We start from the raw sequence: 17,892 nt of genomic DNA on the forward strand, positions 1-17,892 counted from the left end.
AAGTTATACTGAAACCTGAAGTGTAAGAGTATTTAGCTGTGTTAGCGGCATGCATTCTAAACTACTTCATATGTACATTCCGTGGCCAAAATATTAGACATATCCATATACAAAATTGCATTCCAATAGCTATAAATATGAAGTAGATCACCTTCGGAAGAGAGAATCTGTGTTCAAGTATGTATAACAACAGACAAAGATTAACCTGAATGATTTCGAATGGGGGTGAATTACAGTGAAATCCAGATAGGTCAGTAAAAGTCAGTATCTCAAAACAGCGTGCCGTGCCCCGGCTCTCACAAACCAGACAAAAAAATCACGCATTTCACAAACAATACATTGGCATCATAGTAGCCTTGGTTGCTTCGGTAACTCCGAACAACCCAATCCAACCTTGCCATGCAAGGAAAGGGATGGTGACAAAAAAATCAGCAGGATGTTTTAACATGTTCATTGCCAATCACGCGATATCGCGCAATGCGAGTCCTCACCAAACGGCCGATCACGCGTTATCGCATGGACGTCGTTAACTAAATAAAAAAATAAAAATAAAAAAGTTGGCCACCACACGAAATTCCAATTTTCAACTTGGCAATGAACGATATCGCGCGATCACGCGACGCGATGCGAGTTCTCACCAAACGGCCGATCACGCGTTATCGCGTGGGCGTCGCTAAGTAAATAAAAAAATTAAAAAAAATTTGCCCACCACACGAAATTCCAATTTTCAGCTTGGCAATGAAAGTGTTAAAGTCCAACAGACATGCCTTAATTGGTGAAATGACTGTGGTGCAACGAGGGACTTCAAGGGAGTATATGAATGCACAGGAATCCTGATGGAGACGAAATCTGAGGGAATGCAAGCATCTCTTGTCCAACAAAAGCCTTTTGTTGGTGAAATGGGATATTTGCGATGGAATGCTCCAGAAAACCCGACGGAATTTCAGAAATTCATTGTGTTCGCGTGGAGCAGGAGTGTTTTCAGAACATTCCAGCTTATCGACGCTCTTCTGATGATTCACAATAGTTCAACGCGCTATTTAATGACGTGTTGGGATTATCTAATAAACTAACCACTCACTATATATTTTTATAACGATCCGCGAACAGTATATAAAACTGGACAGAAAGCTTAGACTTTTCCTGGATGTAAGACACTGCACATCATACATTAAACGGGCGAGCTGGGACCATAGATGAACTCGTTTCAACAGAACCATATCCTTTGTCACAAAATCAAATGTGCGAGAACTTTGTTTGAAAACGACAACTTCATTGCAATGAAACCACTTACTCGGAGTCCTGATTTTAATTCAATGGAAAACACTTGTGGAATGAATTAAGATGTTTACGAAATCTCTTATGAGAGCAAGCTTAATTTCTCCGATGGTTCCTTGTGGTGAATTCAAATATTAGTTGAAATGGTGAAAATATCTTTCATTAATTTTTGCAGAGGTCAGTTAATAAAAATAATATGTAAAGAATTAACGGGATTGTTATTTGCTCAAAAACATAGACTTTTAATTGTATATAAAACATCAACGATCCAGAATAAAGAATTGAATTATGCTTCACATAACTAATTAAATGATATTTTATATTCGTATTTTAAAGTAATTGTTCGTTTCATCTATTTAAAAAAATTGCTTAGAAGTTTTAGATTTGACAGTAGGTATTTTTCGTGTTGCTGTTTATTTTGTGGATTTATCCTCTATATGGTTAATAAATTATTCCTAAATCCGTCACCCTCATTTGTTGATGTTGATTCAAAATGTTGATGATGTTGTTCCAAAAATTTGTTAATGCTGATCCAGCAAATGATGTTAACACCAACATCACTTGTTGCGATCGATGGCATTATATTTACGCCAGTCTACTATATTCTTATAGTCTTCTTAAACTATATTTACTTATCATTTGGTAATTCTAGTCTTTTGGGAAATCACGTCACGTTTTTTTTTTTTTTTTTATCAAGAAATCAGCTCATTTCATACAGAAATTGTCTAATATCGGCATTCTCACTAGTGTCGAAATGATATTCTCTTTGCTAATGTTCCTGATGATAATGTTTTAGTCCTCACTGGAGATCTTTCCACTAAATGTTATCAAACTATTTGAACGCTGCCTCTAATTCAGTTTTTTTCAGAGGATGGATGTCTTTAAAGAAAGAAAACAGAAAACAGCTGCGACTAGCACTGCTTATTCCTTTATTTCCTCCCTTCCGCTGATCTTTATTGAGAATTTCGAAAGATGTTTTCTCGAACTACTTTGAAACTAGCAGTTTGGTGGCGATATCTATCTTCATTATTTGCAAATATGAAATCCCGAATCTTGTTTGCAAATAATGAAGATAGACATCTCCATTATATCTCCAATCTCTCTCTCTCTCTCTCTCTGTCCAAAGATCATTGACTTTCAAGTCGACGCAAACCGACTGTAGCCTTCTCAGATCTCCTACCTACAGACAGCACCCTCCCCTTTTACAAAAACAGGGGGATCTGTACACTGCCATGCTCATGTAGTTTGGGTTACATAGGGCAGTTAGGCCTTAATTTTGAGGTGAAAAAGAAGGAACATGTTGGAGACGTTGATCACAAAGAAAGAAAAAAGATCTAGTCTAGTACATCATACTTCAATTATTTTGATTTAACAGAAACCAAAGACATTAAATGACATCGGAAATCTCTCATTAAATCTTTTAACATATTAGATTTCAAATTTTGCAACAATTATGTTCAATCTTTACCAGGTAGTAGCTAAAGCATGCCACGTGACTTTATATTCTTGTTTAGATGAATTTATTCATTTCCATTGTGACGATTTTTTCGTCGCTGAACAGCACTTGTAGTTATCTATTTTTCTGTGTTTTATGTGCTTTTCATACTCTGAAGAAACCCCCAGATGCGTGTCAGCGAAACCAGGTGGTATAAATTTTAATTATGAAACGACTAACAAAAAATAATTTTTATTCTCTTTTATTCTCAAATGATTGCTTGAGTTGATATTTTCGACGTTTAGAACTGCTCTGTGACGTTTCTCCAGTGAGAATAACGCAAAGCTTATTGCTTTAGTTTAGAGTCGAACAAATCGTCAAATGCATGCACACTCTAATTCTCGACTTGAATTTAAATGCCTTATTTTTATTTCGTCTCCTCGACATTAAGCGTATAAAAGTGAATACACAATCAATCAAGCTTTAGGAAGCCGTGGCATGTATTCAGTTGTTTGGTTTGAGCGGTTAATAGCCACTTACTAATTTGCTTCATTCTACCTAATGGATTCCACACCCTAACACGTTTCGGTGATTGATGAGCTTTATCACACGGTGGGAATAATCCCCACTTCACACGGAAAGCGAGTAGAATACGGCATAAATAAACCCGTGTAATGGAAGAGGTAATTGCTTCCATCAAGTAGGCTTACTTTCTCTCTCTATTGCTATTAATGGGGACAATTAATATTCGGAGTCATGGTGAGGTAAATAACGACTAAAAGTTATATAATGGCTTAAAGAAGAATCTAAATAAGATGTTTAAACGTGAGAATACAACTACGTAACGGATTAGTAACTATTTCTGTTAATTGAAATCCCAAATAAAGCATCTTCCTTTTTTTTTTTTTTTCAGGAATGCTCAGAAACACTCGACATGGTTAATATATGTCACGTGATATTTTTAACCCATAGAAGAATAGCTTTAAAACATTGAACTTCTGATAACATGTGGTCTTTTCAAAACAAAATAAGGAGCAACTCAAGTGAAAAGTGTTAAAAACGACAAGTGTTTATTTAATCAAGACCCGACCAAACCCGGCGCGAAGCATGGGCGAAATGGGCGAATGCTGCAGGCGAAAAACTTATAAAGTTTATGTTACAATTATACTGGAGGCAGAATTAAAAATTAAAAATATATATATATATTAAATTGGATAAATCATATATTTAAAAAATATTAAATTTATATATACACATTTATAAAGATAATTATATTTCATTCTAATTATATAAGTCCAAATAATTATTTTTATTTTGATAATCCCTGGGACAGAAACATTTAGATCCAATTTCATTGAGAAAATTGAGAAAAGACGAGCAGAACGAGAAGTTATTCGAGCTCAGCAAGAAAATCAATTATGGAAATTTTTGAAATTATCAGAAACAAGAGTCAGTGAAAGCGACGTTCCTGTGAAGTCCCCCACTGACAATGAGTCTGAAAATTCGAATTTGTGTTTAGATGATAACCAAGCTCTTGAGAAACATCCAATAGCTCCGACTTCAAATACAAATACCTCAACACTAAATTACGAGCTTTTTGACGATCCAGCTTTATGGCCAAACTTGTCCAATTCAATAATTGAATAAAAAAAAAAAAAAAAAATCAGCTAACGCCTATGTTGTTCCCGTATAGTGAGTAGGCGGGGCCGTTTACCCTATCTAACTTTTGGAGACTGAGTGGGCAGTTCAATCTCCACTGGTAGCCAATCAGAGAGATAGCTGGCTCAAGGCTATCACTGATTCATCGGTACGCAGTGAAGAAGGCGGCAAGCTAGTGTCGCCATCTCGTGGTCTCTAACCCTGACACAATATTTTTTTTAATGTCTGAAAATAGTGTGGGTTCTACGGTCGATTTTCTTGAGTTTACGGGACGAAAAACCCGAGTTTCCGGGAGAAAAAAAAACCCGCTAACCCGTGCCAGAGATCGACTAACTCGGGAACCGGCCGAAAAAAGGCTTAGGAAAAGTTCCTGTAGTCGGCGACTAGTTAGTAAAATGAGGTCCTCCAGCTGAATCAAAAGAGACTTTTTTTCCACGCGATGAACATAATAGAAGATTTCATGTATCGCATTATTATAATAGGATTTGGAGTAACGAAGAAACCATTAAAAGATCTTGGTTAATTTACTCAAGTTCAAAAATTGTAGTATTTTGTTTCTGCTGCAAATTATTTTCTATATTCGAACTATGAACTTAATTTCGGAAGGAAATAACGATTGGAAACATATGTCCCAAGTTCTTCAGCGCCACGAAAAATCTCAAGAATATTTTAATAATTTTGAAAAATGGATTGATTTGGAAAAGCGTTTAAAAAATGAAACTACAATTGATCAACATCAGCTAAAATTACTCAAAAAAGAACAAGAACACTGGATGCATGCTTTAAAACGCATAATATCGGTTATTAAATTTCTTGCAAAAGAAAACATTGCATTCAGAGGAAGTTCAGATACTCTATATACAAATAATAATGGAAAATTTTGAAACCGATTGAATTATTCGCCGAATTTGACAGTGTATTACATGCAGAACGCATAAAAAACAATGAAATTCGCGTTCATTATTTAGGGAAATGTGTACAAAACGAAATCATTAATATACTGAGTAATGAAATTTTAAAAAAATGTATCTGAAATAATGAATGCTAAGTATTTTTCAATAATTGTTGATTGCCCCACTGATATTTCGCGGAAGGAGCAAATGTCCTTAATTGTAAGATATGTTTCTATAAAAGAAAAAAATGAAGAAACCCAAGATATTATATAAATAGAGGAAAGATTTCTAGATTTTATTAAAATTAATAATACAACAGGAAGTGGTATGGCTGAAGTAATTTTAAAATTATTAGAAGAAAGAAACTTAAATATTCAAAATATCCGTTGTCAGGGATATGACAACGGGTCAAATATGAAGGGGAAGAATGCAGGGGTACAAGCACTTTTAAGGAACAGAAATCCTAGAGCATTTTTTGTTCCGTGTTGTACGCATTCCTTGAACTTGGTATCCTCTTCCTCCCTTGCTTCTTTTCTTGTTCTTGTTCCTTCTTGTTCCTTCCCCTGAATGCTATTAGAGGATTCGAGGGGAATCTTTCCTCTTTTGCTGTATCATTTTGTCTTGTGCTAACAGGATATTATCAAACACCGTAACATGATCAGGCCGTCAAAAAATGTTCATACCGCATCGTCCGTCGCGCGGGTTACCAAGGGACGCGTTCGGGTTTTAGGCAGAGGGACCCGTTCGAAAAATATGTTACAGTCTCCCTTAGACACCACTCCTCAGCACTCTGCTAGAGGAAACTCCATCAATGGGTCCGCTACCCGTTTGGGGAGGTGTTTAGGGGAAGCGCAAAGAAATGGTTCTGCAAAAGGACGGAAATGGCAACGACAACGGCACCAGACTATGGCTTTAGGCAACTGGAATATCTTCTCTCTGACAGGGAAGGAGTTGGAACTGGTCGAGGAAGCCAAGCGCTACCGGCTAGACTTAGGGCTTTCTTTGACCAAGAGGAGAGGCTCTGGAACTGTCGACCTGGATAAGGGATGGAAGCTCTACTACTCTGGTGTGAGCCTGACAATGTCTGCTCAGGTGGTTGTGGGGATACTCACAAGCCCTCAGCTATCAGACTGTGTTGCTGAGTGGATCCCATTGGTGGGACAGGTATGTGTGTTAAGGCTTCAGATGAAAAACCATGATTTGGCTGTGGTGCAAGATTATGCACCTAATCTGCAGTCAGAATACTCTGCCTTCCTAGAGGAAGTGGATGCTGCTTTTGACATGGTGGCAGACATGGAATCAGTCCTGCTAATGGGTGACTCCAATGCACATGTTGGAACAGATGACCAGACATGGAGGGGTGTGGTTGGGAGGAACGGCGCCCCTGACCTTAACGCGAATGGGTTGAAATTATTGGACTTCTACTGTACTAACAGCTTGTTCATAATGAATACCTTCTTCCAGCACCGAGAAGTCCATAAGTATACCTGGTAGAGGGATACACTAGAACAAAGGTCTCTGATTGACTTCTTTATAGTTTCAGCAGACCTATTTTCCTCAGTGTTGGACGTTCGTGTGAGAAGAGGGGCAGAACTGTCAACTGACCACCACCTTGTGGCGTGCACTTTACAGCTTCAGAAACCAGATGCTACCATCAACGCTGGTAGGCCTAAGCAGCTATACCGCGTGAAATGGGAGACATTGGAAAATGAGGCTGTGAGGAAGAATTTCGCAGATGACATTTCCTCCAGGTTCAAAGAGATTCCCAAGCATACTGCAGATGTTGAGGAGGAGTGGAAGCTGTTCAGAACAGCTGTCACTGCCTCTGCACTCCCATGCTGTGGCAGAAAGGCTCGGCGTGGCAACTGGCAGTGAGAAAAGGACACCTTGGTGGAACCAAGAAGTCCAAAAAACTGTCCGGTCAAAAAAGGAGTCCTACCTAACATGGCTTAGAGTCAGGTCACCTGAGATTCGTTTGCGGTATGCTGAGGCACGAAAAGCTGCTGCTGAGGCAGTAAAGACAGCAAAGCAGAAAGCTTGGGAATCCTTTGGAGAAAGATTAGACTCATCCTATGCAAATGCAAACAAAGTATTCTGGCAGACCACCCGCCGCCTTCGAGGGAGGAAATCGTGCACAGCAAGGGCAATTAAGGCCTCTGATGGTACACTTTTAACAACCGAGAAAGATATACTCAATAGATGGAGAGAATACTTTGAGAACCTTCTTAACCCGGGTGGCCCAGCAATTGTGGACATCCAAGATGTGCAGATCGGGACAATGACCAGTCTCACAGCAGAAGAGGTCCATTTAGCAATAAAATCGCTAAAATCGGGCAAGGCTGCCGGCGATGATGAAATTCGGCCCGAAATGCTAAAAGCCTTAAATCGAGACGGTGTTCTCTGGCTGACTCGAGTATGTCAGACTGCTTGGATATCTGGGCGAGCACCAAAGCAATGGTAGACAGGAATAATAATACCAGTCTTTAAGAAGGGAGACCAGAAGGATTGCAGTAACTATCGTGGCATCTCTCTGCTCAGCCTGCCCAGGAAAGTGTATGCTAAGTGCTTGGAAAGACGGTGCAGGAGCATAGTTGAGTCAAAGTTCCAGGAAGAACAATGTGGCTTTCGTCCTGGTAGAAGCACAACTGACCAAATCTTCACTTTAAGGCAAGTCTTTGAGAAATCTTGGGAATATGCCAAGCATGTCTACACATGTTTTGTGGACTTGGAGAAGGCATATGACCGGGTTCCTCGGGATAAGCTTTGGCAAGAAGTACAGGAGTATGGAGTGGATGGCCAACTATTAGCTGCCATCAAGTCCCTGTATAAATGCCCAGAGTTTTGTGTCAGGGTAAACAGCACAAAGTCTGAACCTTTCACAGTCTCCGTTGGCCTCCGCCAAGGGTGTGTTCTGTCACCCCTCCTTTTCATAATATTTATGGACTGGATTGATAGGCACAGCCGAGGCAGTGAGTGTGTCAGAATTGGAAGATGTAGCATTGGACGTCTGCTTCTTGCAGATGACCTAGTTCTGCTTAGCTCTTCCACAAATGACCTCCAGCGGACCCTGGATAGGTTTGTAGCTGTTTGTGCAGACGCCGGAATGAAGATCAGTGTGGCCAAAACTGAAACATTTGTGGTCTCAAGACAACCATCCCAGTGCACTCTGCATGTAAGTGGAGTCCCAATGAAGCAGGTGGAGAAGTTTAAATACCTTGGGTCCATATTCCCGAATGATGGAAAATGGGACGTAGAGCTAGATACTCGAATTGGCTTAGCAAGCTCAATATTGCGGGAGCTTGGCCGTTCGGTAGTATTGAAGCGGGAGTTAAGCCAGAAGGCAAAGCTGGCTGTCTTCAATACAGTCTATGTCCCCATCCTCACCTATGGTCATGAGAGTTGGGTAATGACCGAAAGAATGCGGACACGAATCCAAGCGGCTGAAATGAGGTTCCTTCGAGGGGTTGCGGGGATGACAAGACTCGACAGAGTCAGAAGCTCTGCAATTCGGGAAACCCTCAATACTCAACCGCTGCTTCTCCGTGTTGAGAGATCACAGTTACGTGGGTATGGGCACCTGGTCAGAATGCCACAAGAGAGGCTCCCTCAGCAGGTCCTCTTTGCCAAGCCAGAGGGTGGGAGGCCACGTGGAAGGCCAAGGACTCGCTGGATAGATTATATCCAAAACCTTGGGTGGACACGTTTGGGAATCCCACCAGAACACCTGAGCTTGGTGGCAGAGGATCGTGACCATTGGAAGTTAAGTTCCTCTTGCAGCTGTTACCCCCACAACCCAATTAGGAAAGGTGGGCCTTGAAGATGTATGTATGCATATACATATACAATTTCGACCGAAGGGCGGGAAGAAAAATCTTGCCCACACCAAAAATTTGCTCGGGCCGGCGCTGGACCGGACAGTATTTTATTTTCGATATATTATAATGATATTTAATAGCTTTTCACGTTTGCGAATGTCTGTAATTATGTGTTAATTGTATCTCTTCTAAACTGAGAAATCTGGGCTAAAGTAAATTCGAATATAGCGCACATCTAATCTCGTAATGGTGAATATAATAAGAAAAATTCAAGCCTTATAAATAAGAATTAACTCTATATTTAAACCAAACCTAGTTCAAAAACAAACCAGACTAAAAGTATACAATACATTAGCCCTACCGGTCTTAATGTATGGAAGCGAAATCCGGACAATAAAACAAAAAGACAAACAAAGATTAACAATAGCAGAAATGAAGTTTATGAGGAAAAATTACAAAGTATACTCTATTCGATCACGAAAGAAACGAAGATATTATAAAAGAAATAAACCAAGAACCAGTAACAGAAAAAAATTAAAAAATATAAACATAAATGGAAATGGATGGAACACGTTGGAAGAATGAAAACAGAAAGATTACCAAAACAAGTTTTAAATTACAAACCGTTCGGGGGGGGGGGGGAATCAGGATGTCCTCTAAATAGATTCAACGATGACTTCTAACGCCGTAACAGGCCACTCTAGGACTAAATCCTTGAAAAGCGTGATGATGATAAAGAAATTTAAAAAAAAAACTTTGTTTAGAAGAAATGATTTATGTTATGTAGCTGCTTATACTGTTTGTAGTGTTCATAGAAGCTGCTGTAAGGTTGCAATAAGTTGAGCAGTTACGGTCTGCAACCTGTACTTTGAAAACTTAAATCACTGGTATAGAATACAGACAGTCTTTAACCACTTCAGTAACTAATCATTAGCAATTTAATAAGAAAAACGCTGTCTTACCCGCTATTATACAATCGTCAGTAGTGCATACCCTTTCTCTTCTTCTCTGACTCAAAGGTTCAGGACCTGGGGGAGGAGAGAAAAAAAGAAAAACCTAATTTTAGATTCACTCTACTAGACGAGTTTTTTTATTTTATTATTTTCTTTTTGCAGTCACAAAAAAATTAAAGTAAAAAAATAAAAATACTAATTATTAAATAAAAGTAAAATAAATAAATAACTTCAGTTATTATAAACGTCTTTGTTCGCAAAATATGTAAGCCTAACAGAACTTTATACTTTTCGTAAATTAGATTTATTTACCTACTTTACGCTTACACCTACCTCTTTTCAAAGTAAACATAGCGATGACGGTAATTATTCCCAACGTAAACAAAGCTGGTAGCAAACCTATCCATATTCTTCGTAGTCGGTTCAAACTAACAGAATGACTGAAATATGAAAACAAGCCTGAATAAATATCGTTATCGCAAAAGCGGTCAATTGTGAATTAACATAATAACTGCAAGGTCTACTCGCCTAGTTAGGTGTATGACAGACGAACTGGAAAACAATGAAATGCGTAGCTATTGAAGCGCCACTTTTGGTGAATGAAAATTACAAAGAATTTTTATAATTTTGAGTTAAATAATGTTTGTGTTTTGCTATTTACCTAAAATTTCGGATTTCTTCGGTTCCATTATTAAGCTGCTCATGTAGATTATTCATTATTGTGCGAAATGGTTCAATATCGTATACAATTCTATCTCTAACACTCCTGGAACTCGTAATAGTTTCAATATCTTTAGCCAAAAACTGCTTGTGTCACATTCCTTGGATCTCATACAATGAGCTACATCAAGAACAATAATAAATAGTGATTAAGGAAAATAAATAGCATACTTAATATCTTAGCATTCTAAATCCTTGTTGATGAGTAAAAAAGTAAGCTAGTAATTAAAGATATGTTACTCATCATGCTTAAATAACGTTACACAGGCATACGTGATCGGCATGCTGCTACTGTTGATCATATTTCGTCTTATTTGAGAATCAGAAACAACACATTTTATATGCCTTTTCTTCAATGGCTGGAAAAGAAGAATAAGAAACTAGAATGTACAGTGGTATATCTCAAGCGAAATGGAAACCCAGAAAATGAAATCTTCACCATGACAATGCTCCTGCACACTCGGCCCAACACCTGCTGCAATATTTTGCCACAACTTTAGTATCTTATTAATGCTACTAAAGTGATTACCGAGAACGGCTACATATGACTTTGTTACCTAAACAAATTGCGATGTTGAAGATTTAAAGAAAGCTATTTTTAAAATATACTTTCAACGGTAGCAGTGAGGAACTAGATTAGCGTTTACATGCAGAAGTTCTGCTTTGGAAAAGAAGTGGGGAAATAAATCATACAACATTTGGTTTCCGCTAATGCATTCTTGGAACTTTTTGATACCGTACTTCGAATATTGATTATGTATCCTTAACTTATTAACTTTTTTTTAGTTAATAATCAGGGGTAAAGGATTCGCACTTTTTAAGCCCATCAACAACAACACAACAATTCACATAGAAACTGTTTTGCTTGTATAAGCAGCAAATTATGGCTAACTCTTCATGAAGAACATTTGCTAAATTTGATATACACCTTCAGTTAATTTTCGGGTACTTATGTGAACTGAGAAACAAAATGATCAGAATCACAAAAAAACTTAATAAATAAATAAATAGTCCTTCGTGAGCCAGATTAATGTTGCCCTTTTAATTCCTTTCATTTGTGCTATGGCAATGATGCATTACATCCGTCTTTGAGGTCAAACAAAAGAAACTACTATCTTATAGAACGGTAGTTAACAATCTGTAAACTTTGAAGTAGATGCGCAAAAGAGAGACAGAGAGAGAGAGAGAGAGAGAGAGATTTGAAATCATAAATTTACAAGAACTGCCCAGTATGCCTGATGATAAATGGCATTCGCTTTAACCTTCAGAACAGCCTCTCCTTGTCAGGAATTACTCCCCTCCACTCCCTTCCCGAAGGAATGCTGGTCCGTGTAAACCCACTCCAGCAATTGCCTCAGATTGAACTGCATTGTGAATACCTCTTCCGCCTCATCCCATGCATGTTCAATTTGTTAGATCTTGTGGGTGAGCTGCTAATGAGGTACGGTAAAGTGACATTTATGTCTGTCGAATAAATCCTGTGAATGGAGCATTATTCCTGTAAATAATATTAATCAGGCGGATAAACTGTGAAGCATGAAGCGATTCATCTGGTTGGTAACAATGCTCCAGTGGACTAATGTGACATTCATTCACTCTCCCGCCAGTCTGCAGTACTGTCATTAGCATTCTGAGTCCATTGATTGGTGCTACTATCATACCCTGGTCCTGTTCTAAGATAACTGTTCTAAGAATAAGATAACTGAGATGGGATTCATCGATTTTTGCTATACCACATCCGTGGTACAGTCCAACATATTCTGCGTGCCGAACAGACTGCTCATAAGCTGCATTGCTATTTGACCACTTATGGCTTGCTTGTTAGAATGAATGTAATCTTTCGTCACGCTCTTACATCAATGAGCTGTTTCTGCCCAAAGACTGCTGTTGGTAAGATGCTTTCTGTTGTTTGGTAACCATCCTCAGTACATTGCTGGGCATGAACCTAAGAATGACGACAGTTTTCATCATTCTAGCAGAGGACTGGCTGACGCCTACATCATACTGTGCCTCAAAGTTGCTTGAGTAGCTGCTGGTTTATGCAGACTGGAAATGTCCATTTAGTGTAATGTATGTATTGTAATGTAATGTATTGTAATGATATATGTATTATAGATTTTTAAAATACTTTTATTTAATCCGATCATGTACATTCGAAATAAATAGAATCGAAAATCGACCATAAATTCCACACAATTTCAAACAACATATTGTATATGGTTAGAGACCATGAGATGACGACATTTCTCTGCTGTCTCTTCACCGGATGCAGCTTAAGATTAGCAAAAGTCCTCGTCTACTCCCTATAAGGTGAATAAAAACCGTTTGCGAGTACATCCTTCATATGTTACTTTTCCAGTTTGAAGGTGTAACCATTTTAAAATACTAAGGCACTTATAGGATTATATTTGTTTATCAGCGGTTAGAATTGCACATTTTCCATGATATCGATCCAGTTGAGTAAGTTGCATTAGAATATAATATATAAGTGCGAGTTCAATATTCTTCTCACCAAAAGTGGTAGAAGCCTTCCTAGCTCTGTGGATATGGACGATGCCCTTCAGCTGAAAAGACCCGAATCCTGTCCAGGATGCGAACAATCTTTCATCCTTCAATAGCTTCATAGCTTTAGTTACATCCGCCATAATTCTAAAACAACAACAGCTAGAGGTAAAAAAAAGTCTTATTGAGCTACTAATGACCGAATCTTCTCTGATGCCTTGAGGAATTAATAAAATTCATGTTACGTTGAATTCAAGTTGTAATTAAAACTCATGATTAACACACGTGACACTGTTATAATCAACAATGGTATCACTTGAATAGCGTATATATTTCTCTAAACTACATGCTGTATTTATTCTGATAAATTAATTAATCTAATTAACAGATTAATCAAAATTAAGTCGCTTTAGCGTTACTATGCATACTTCGTAACATATATCGATGCATATATCGATTATAGTTCTGAAACAGAACTATAATCGATTGCAATAATATTTAGGCACCCACGTTATTCTGAAATCGTGATTATGAAATTATAATTATCATTGTTATTGAAAGAATATTGAATTAAATTTTTCCAACATATTTCACGTCAACCAATATTGCTGGAATTTTTTTCCCTAAACTGTGTCTGTTGTACACAGTTTGAACTAAATTGATTAATCAATTAACCCAACCTTATTCGTGATCTTAGAATACTTACCTTTATATGTTGTTTACTAATCTTTTCTTATTAAATGAATTAGTCGAATAAATTTAAATCACCTTTTTAGCAATATGAAAAACGAAAAGTTAATCATTAAAAATCGTAGTGTAAGCACAATTTCAAATTCAAAAAACTAGAATATACAAATACCAAATGAAAATAAACAAGGAACAGCACGTTTCTGTTAAATTTGCTTTATGTGCAAAATTGTGGAAACAAACGAGATTTATACGCGAGTGAATATTTATTTCCAGAATTCCATTCACTGTATAAAATGAGTAAAGTAAATATTTCTCTCTTTCGGATTTTTTTTTAATTTTTTATTTTTAAATTGTTACTGAGTATATAATTAAAATACGACAGCAAACTATAAATAATCTAGGATCTAGGAATTTTGCCGAATGTGCTATTGGAAGGGTGGGAGGGGGAAGAGAGTTGAGAAATTGGTTAAAAATGTTTGATAAAAAGTATATATATATATTGAATAATTCTTCTGCAAGTTCCACTGTTCTATATCAACATTATCAAGGATTATTTTATTTTGATATAATTAAACAACAAAAATAACATTTGATATCTAAAGTACTTGAAGCTTTATTTTCCAAGTCTTTCGCTTAACGAAACGTTTTGAAATCGGCCATAAACTTCTGAATGCAATGTAAACATAGTTTTGTTTGCCCTTGCAGCTAGGTTGTGCCGTTTCTTTGACTTTTTCATCACATGAACATCACACAATACCTCGTTTTAGGCGACATAACATGCAAGAAGGTTTTCGGTTTGTTTGCTGCTTAAAACTACTTGTAGTATGAATACAGTCGAAGCAACTAAGGTTACGATGTCAGTGTCTCATGGTTCTTAGTTATGTGTTCTTCTGTCCAGTTTGTCTGTTTTGCAGGATGAGGAATTCGAGTTTGCGAGAGACTCCCTCCCCTCATTCCTGTACGAGACCAACAGCCTGAGTTGAAAGCTTTTAATAAAGATTCTTCGCGTCACAGACAGGATTCGAACCTGAGTCGTTCGAACACCGATCGATACCGATGACCTCCGTTTACATGCTGTTGAATCTATTCAAGGAAATGGGGAATTAGCATTAATGCCAAAAAATTTTTCAGTTTATTGAGAAGAAAAAATCTAGATCGTATGTAAAAAAACTACTTCTGACTTTTTTTTTCTTTTTTTTCCCTTTTTTTTTTGTGAAAGTGAAATCGTCTGCAGAGTTCAGTTAAACAATGCTTCGAGAATCTCTATAAATTCTGAATGAATAAATCTGATTAACGTACTGCAGCCATTTGGAAATCAATGCATTTTTAAATGATCATTATTTAGCTTTTCATATAACAGCAAGAGATCATGAAATTTGGTCATCTAGTTTGAATAATGTTCAAACAAGAAAGTCCACGATGAACATATTACTTGTTAACTATGGGTGTGTAGTATCCAGGTTTTTTTTTTTTTTTTTTTTTTTTTTTTTTTTTTTTTTTTTTTTTGAGGGGAGGAAAGGCATAAGTTGCAGGATGGAAAAACCCTACAACTTCCATAAAACCAAATTACACTCGACTGCAAAACTGTTGATACAAATGTTCCCTACCGGATTCGACTTAGGTCTTTTAAACCAAAGAACACCGTCGTTCTTACTACTGTACCGTCTGAACTATCAATCATAATGGTGGAAGGGCCTTACTCTAGACAGTAAGCCACAAATAAAGGATCCCTACCTCTCCTTTCTTATGTTCATTTATCTCAGTACTTTTAAAAACATTTTCAGTTCAATATTCTTGCTAAATACTTTGATATTTTTGTCGTCCGGTTGCTTACAAATATGGTGACATCATCACAAATTTCAAAACTTGGGTGATCTCGTGATGACTTCTTTGTTTAATCTACTCATTATACGGTGAAAATTTTTTCGAATTTTTCGAACCTCTTTTTTCAGATAATTCCAGAGTTAGTCAGTCGTTTGCAGTGATCATGAAAGAATCCCACCTTTCGTGATCACTGCAGTTCAATATGCAGTGTATATAGGAGTTTTTTTTTTTTTTTTTAACGAATAAAAATCACCCATTGTAAAGGATATTTCCCTATCATCCAAAATGTCTTTGCGTGACAAGTATGACAATGACTTGCCATCCCGGACCTAAAGTACAATATTTGCTATTTCTGGTATATCCTCATTGTGATGTATTGCTAAAGTTAAAATAAACCGGACAGCAAAAGATTGCTTGCAAATATGACATACCAGGAAGTGACATCTTCGTATGAATGGATTTAGAGAATTCTGGTTACAGATAAACGTCATGTATTAGTTCAAATCAGCACATGATATATGTCGAAATCAGGTTACTTCTGCTCACCGAACGACCCATGGATTAAAAATAGACTCGTTTGTTATTCTGCTGTGATTCTTGTGAAACATGTTAACATGTGATATTAAAACAATGTTGCTCAATAATGTCTTCCGTAAATACCACCTTACGATAAGGACATGTTTATATACGAAATAATGTCTGATTTTAAAACCAGAATGAATGAAGATGAATAAATCTGATTAAATATATTTCGATGATTTTATAAATTTATATTTTATAAATATAAATTTCCATAAAATCGAAAATTCTAACAAAGTGATAGCGATATAGTTGCTATTACGTAGGTGGAAAATGAATATCATCGGCCGATGTGAGAACATCTCCTCGCTTATTGGAGGCTTGAAGTGGCTTATGAAAGTTCCACGTATATTCTCTAGAACCATGGAAAATATTTTATCTGTTAATTTTCTTGGTTCTGCTATGGATTTGTCTGTTTTGTGGGGTGAAAAACCCAAGCTTCCAAAGAGAAAAAGCCCTTCCTTCGTATGAGACCGTCGAACTCGCTTTCGGTTGAAAATAATTAAATCAGTTTTGATTGATACAGTCTTAACTATGAATTCATTGCTTAGTATTAGGTCATCTTCTTGCTTATTGGAGTGGCTTGCAACAGTTTTCACATTCGGTCTCTAGAACAAAGTTTCAGAACTGTGTAAAAAATAAATTCAATACATAAAAAACAAACCTTAGTCCATCCACTGTACTAAAGTATTTGTGACATGGAATCACATAAAAAAGGTATCATGTCTTGTGGGGTATTCTCTCCCTGGAGAAATTTGCATATGTGAAACTATGAGATACGGGGAAACATGTCAACGTGAATTAGTTGCATAATTGATCCATTTCCTTGTAACATATTTTCAATGTCACTTGAGAATTTATGTGGATAGGAGAACATCTGAGTTTTCATTGACTAATCTTCTCGGCAGTGTGGGGTACAGAAGTGCAGTAACTACTGTACAGTCGAGGGTGTAGCACAGAGGCAGCCTGCCTCATGGTGCCTGTTAATAAGAGCGCTGGTTCAGCCATATTGTGGTAGGCGCCATATTAGGGCAACAAGATATTTTACAAATATACGGCGTTTATGTTTAGTATTATATTTTAATAATAATAAAAAATATAGCCATACATACTAAAACTAAACATTTTAGAACCCACTTATTAGATCAGTGTTTCTCAAAGTGTAGTACGCGAATCCCCGGGGATAGGTAAAAGGTCTTCACGGGGTAAGTGAAAATTTTTGGCTATGCATCACTAATGCATGGATCATTATTAAGAAAAAATAATTAATTTAAACTCCTACTCAAATTGCAAGTTACTCGCTCCTTGCGGTTAACAACACGTCCTCCTCAACAGCTACACTGCAGATGCACGAAAACAAAGTACTTTTATTATGTCACTGAATAAGGTACTGTATGCCCAAAGATGCGAGACCCTTCGACACTTCTGCGCATGTCAGAAGAAGGAGAATCCATTCCGATAATAGGGTAATCAATCCGTCTCGTGGGATGAGTTGTTTATTATTACACGTCCGAAAATTAACTTTTCTTTTATGAACAGTGTCG

At 37.2% G+C, this 17,892-nt stretch overlaps 2 protein-coding genes across 2 annotated transcripts in view; one reads left to right on the plus strand and one right to left on the minus strand.

Annotated features, from left to right (window-relative positions):
* LOC150094939 (neprilysin-11-like) overlaps positions 1–14,124 on the minus strand; it is a 70,542-nt gene extending 56,418 nt beyond the window's left edge. The window contains exons 1-4 of the mRNA XM_090410850.1: positions 13,962–14,124; positions 10,695–10,874; positions 10,367–10,473; positions 10,043–10,108 (exon numbers count right to left, since the gene is read on the minus strand). Of these exons, the coding sequence (XP_090266976.1) occupies positions 10,043–10,108; positions 10,367–10,473; positions 10,695–10,750 (229 nt within the window). The 5' untranslated portion in view covers positions 10,751–10,874; positions 13,962–14,124. The remainder of the gene's footprint in view (positions 1–10,042; positions 10,109–10,366; positions 10,474–10,694; positions 10,875–13,961) is intronic.
* Positions 12,807–17,892, plus strand: part of LOC150094940 (neprilysin-11-like) — a 207,126-nt gene continuing 202,040 nt past the window's right edge. The window contains exon 1 of the mRNA XM_090410851.1: positions 12,807–12,823. The gene's annotated coding sequence lies outside the window, so the exon portion shown is untranslated. The remainder of the gene's footprint in view (positions 12,824–17,892) is intronic.

This window comes from Typopeltis vanoorti, chromosome 21 (assembly GCF_054136105.1).
Source record: "Typopeltis vanoorti isolate ZY-2024b chromosome 21, IOZ_Tvanoo_1.0, whole genome shotgun sequence".
NCBI lineage: Eukaryota > Metazoa > Arthropoda > Arachnida > Uropygi > Thelyphonidae > Typopeltis > Typopeltis vanoorti.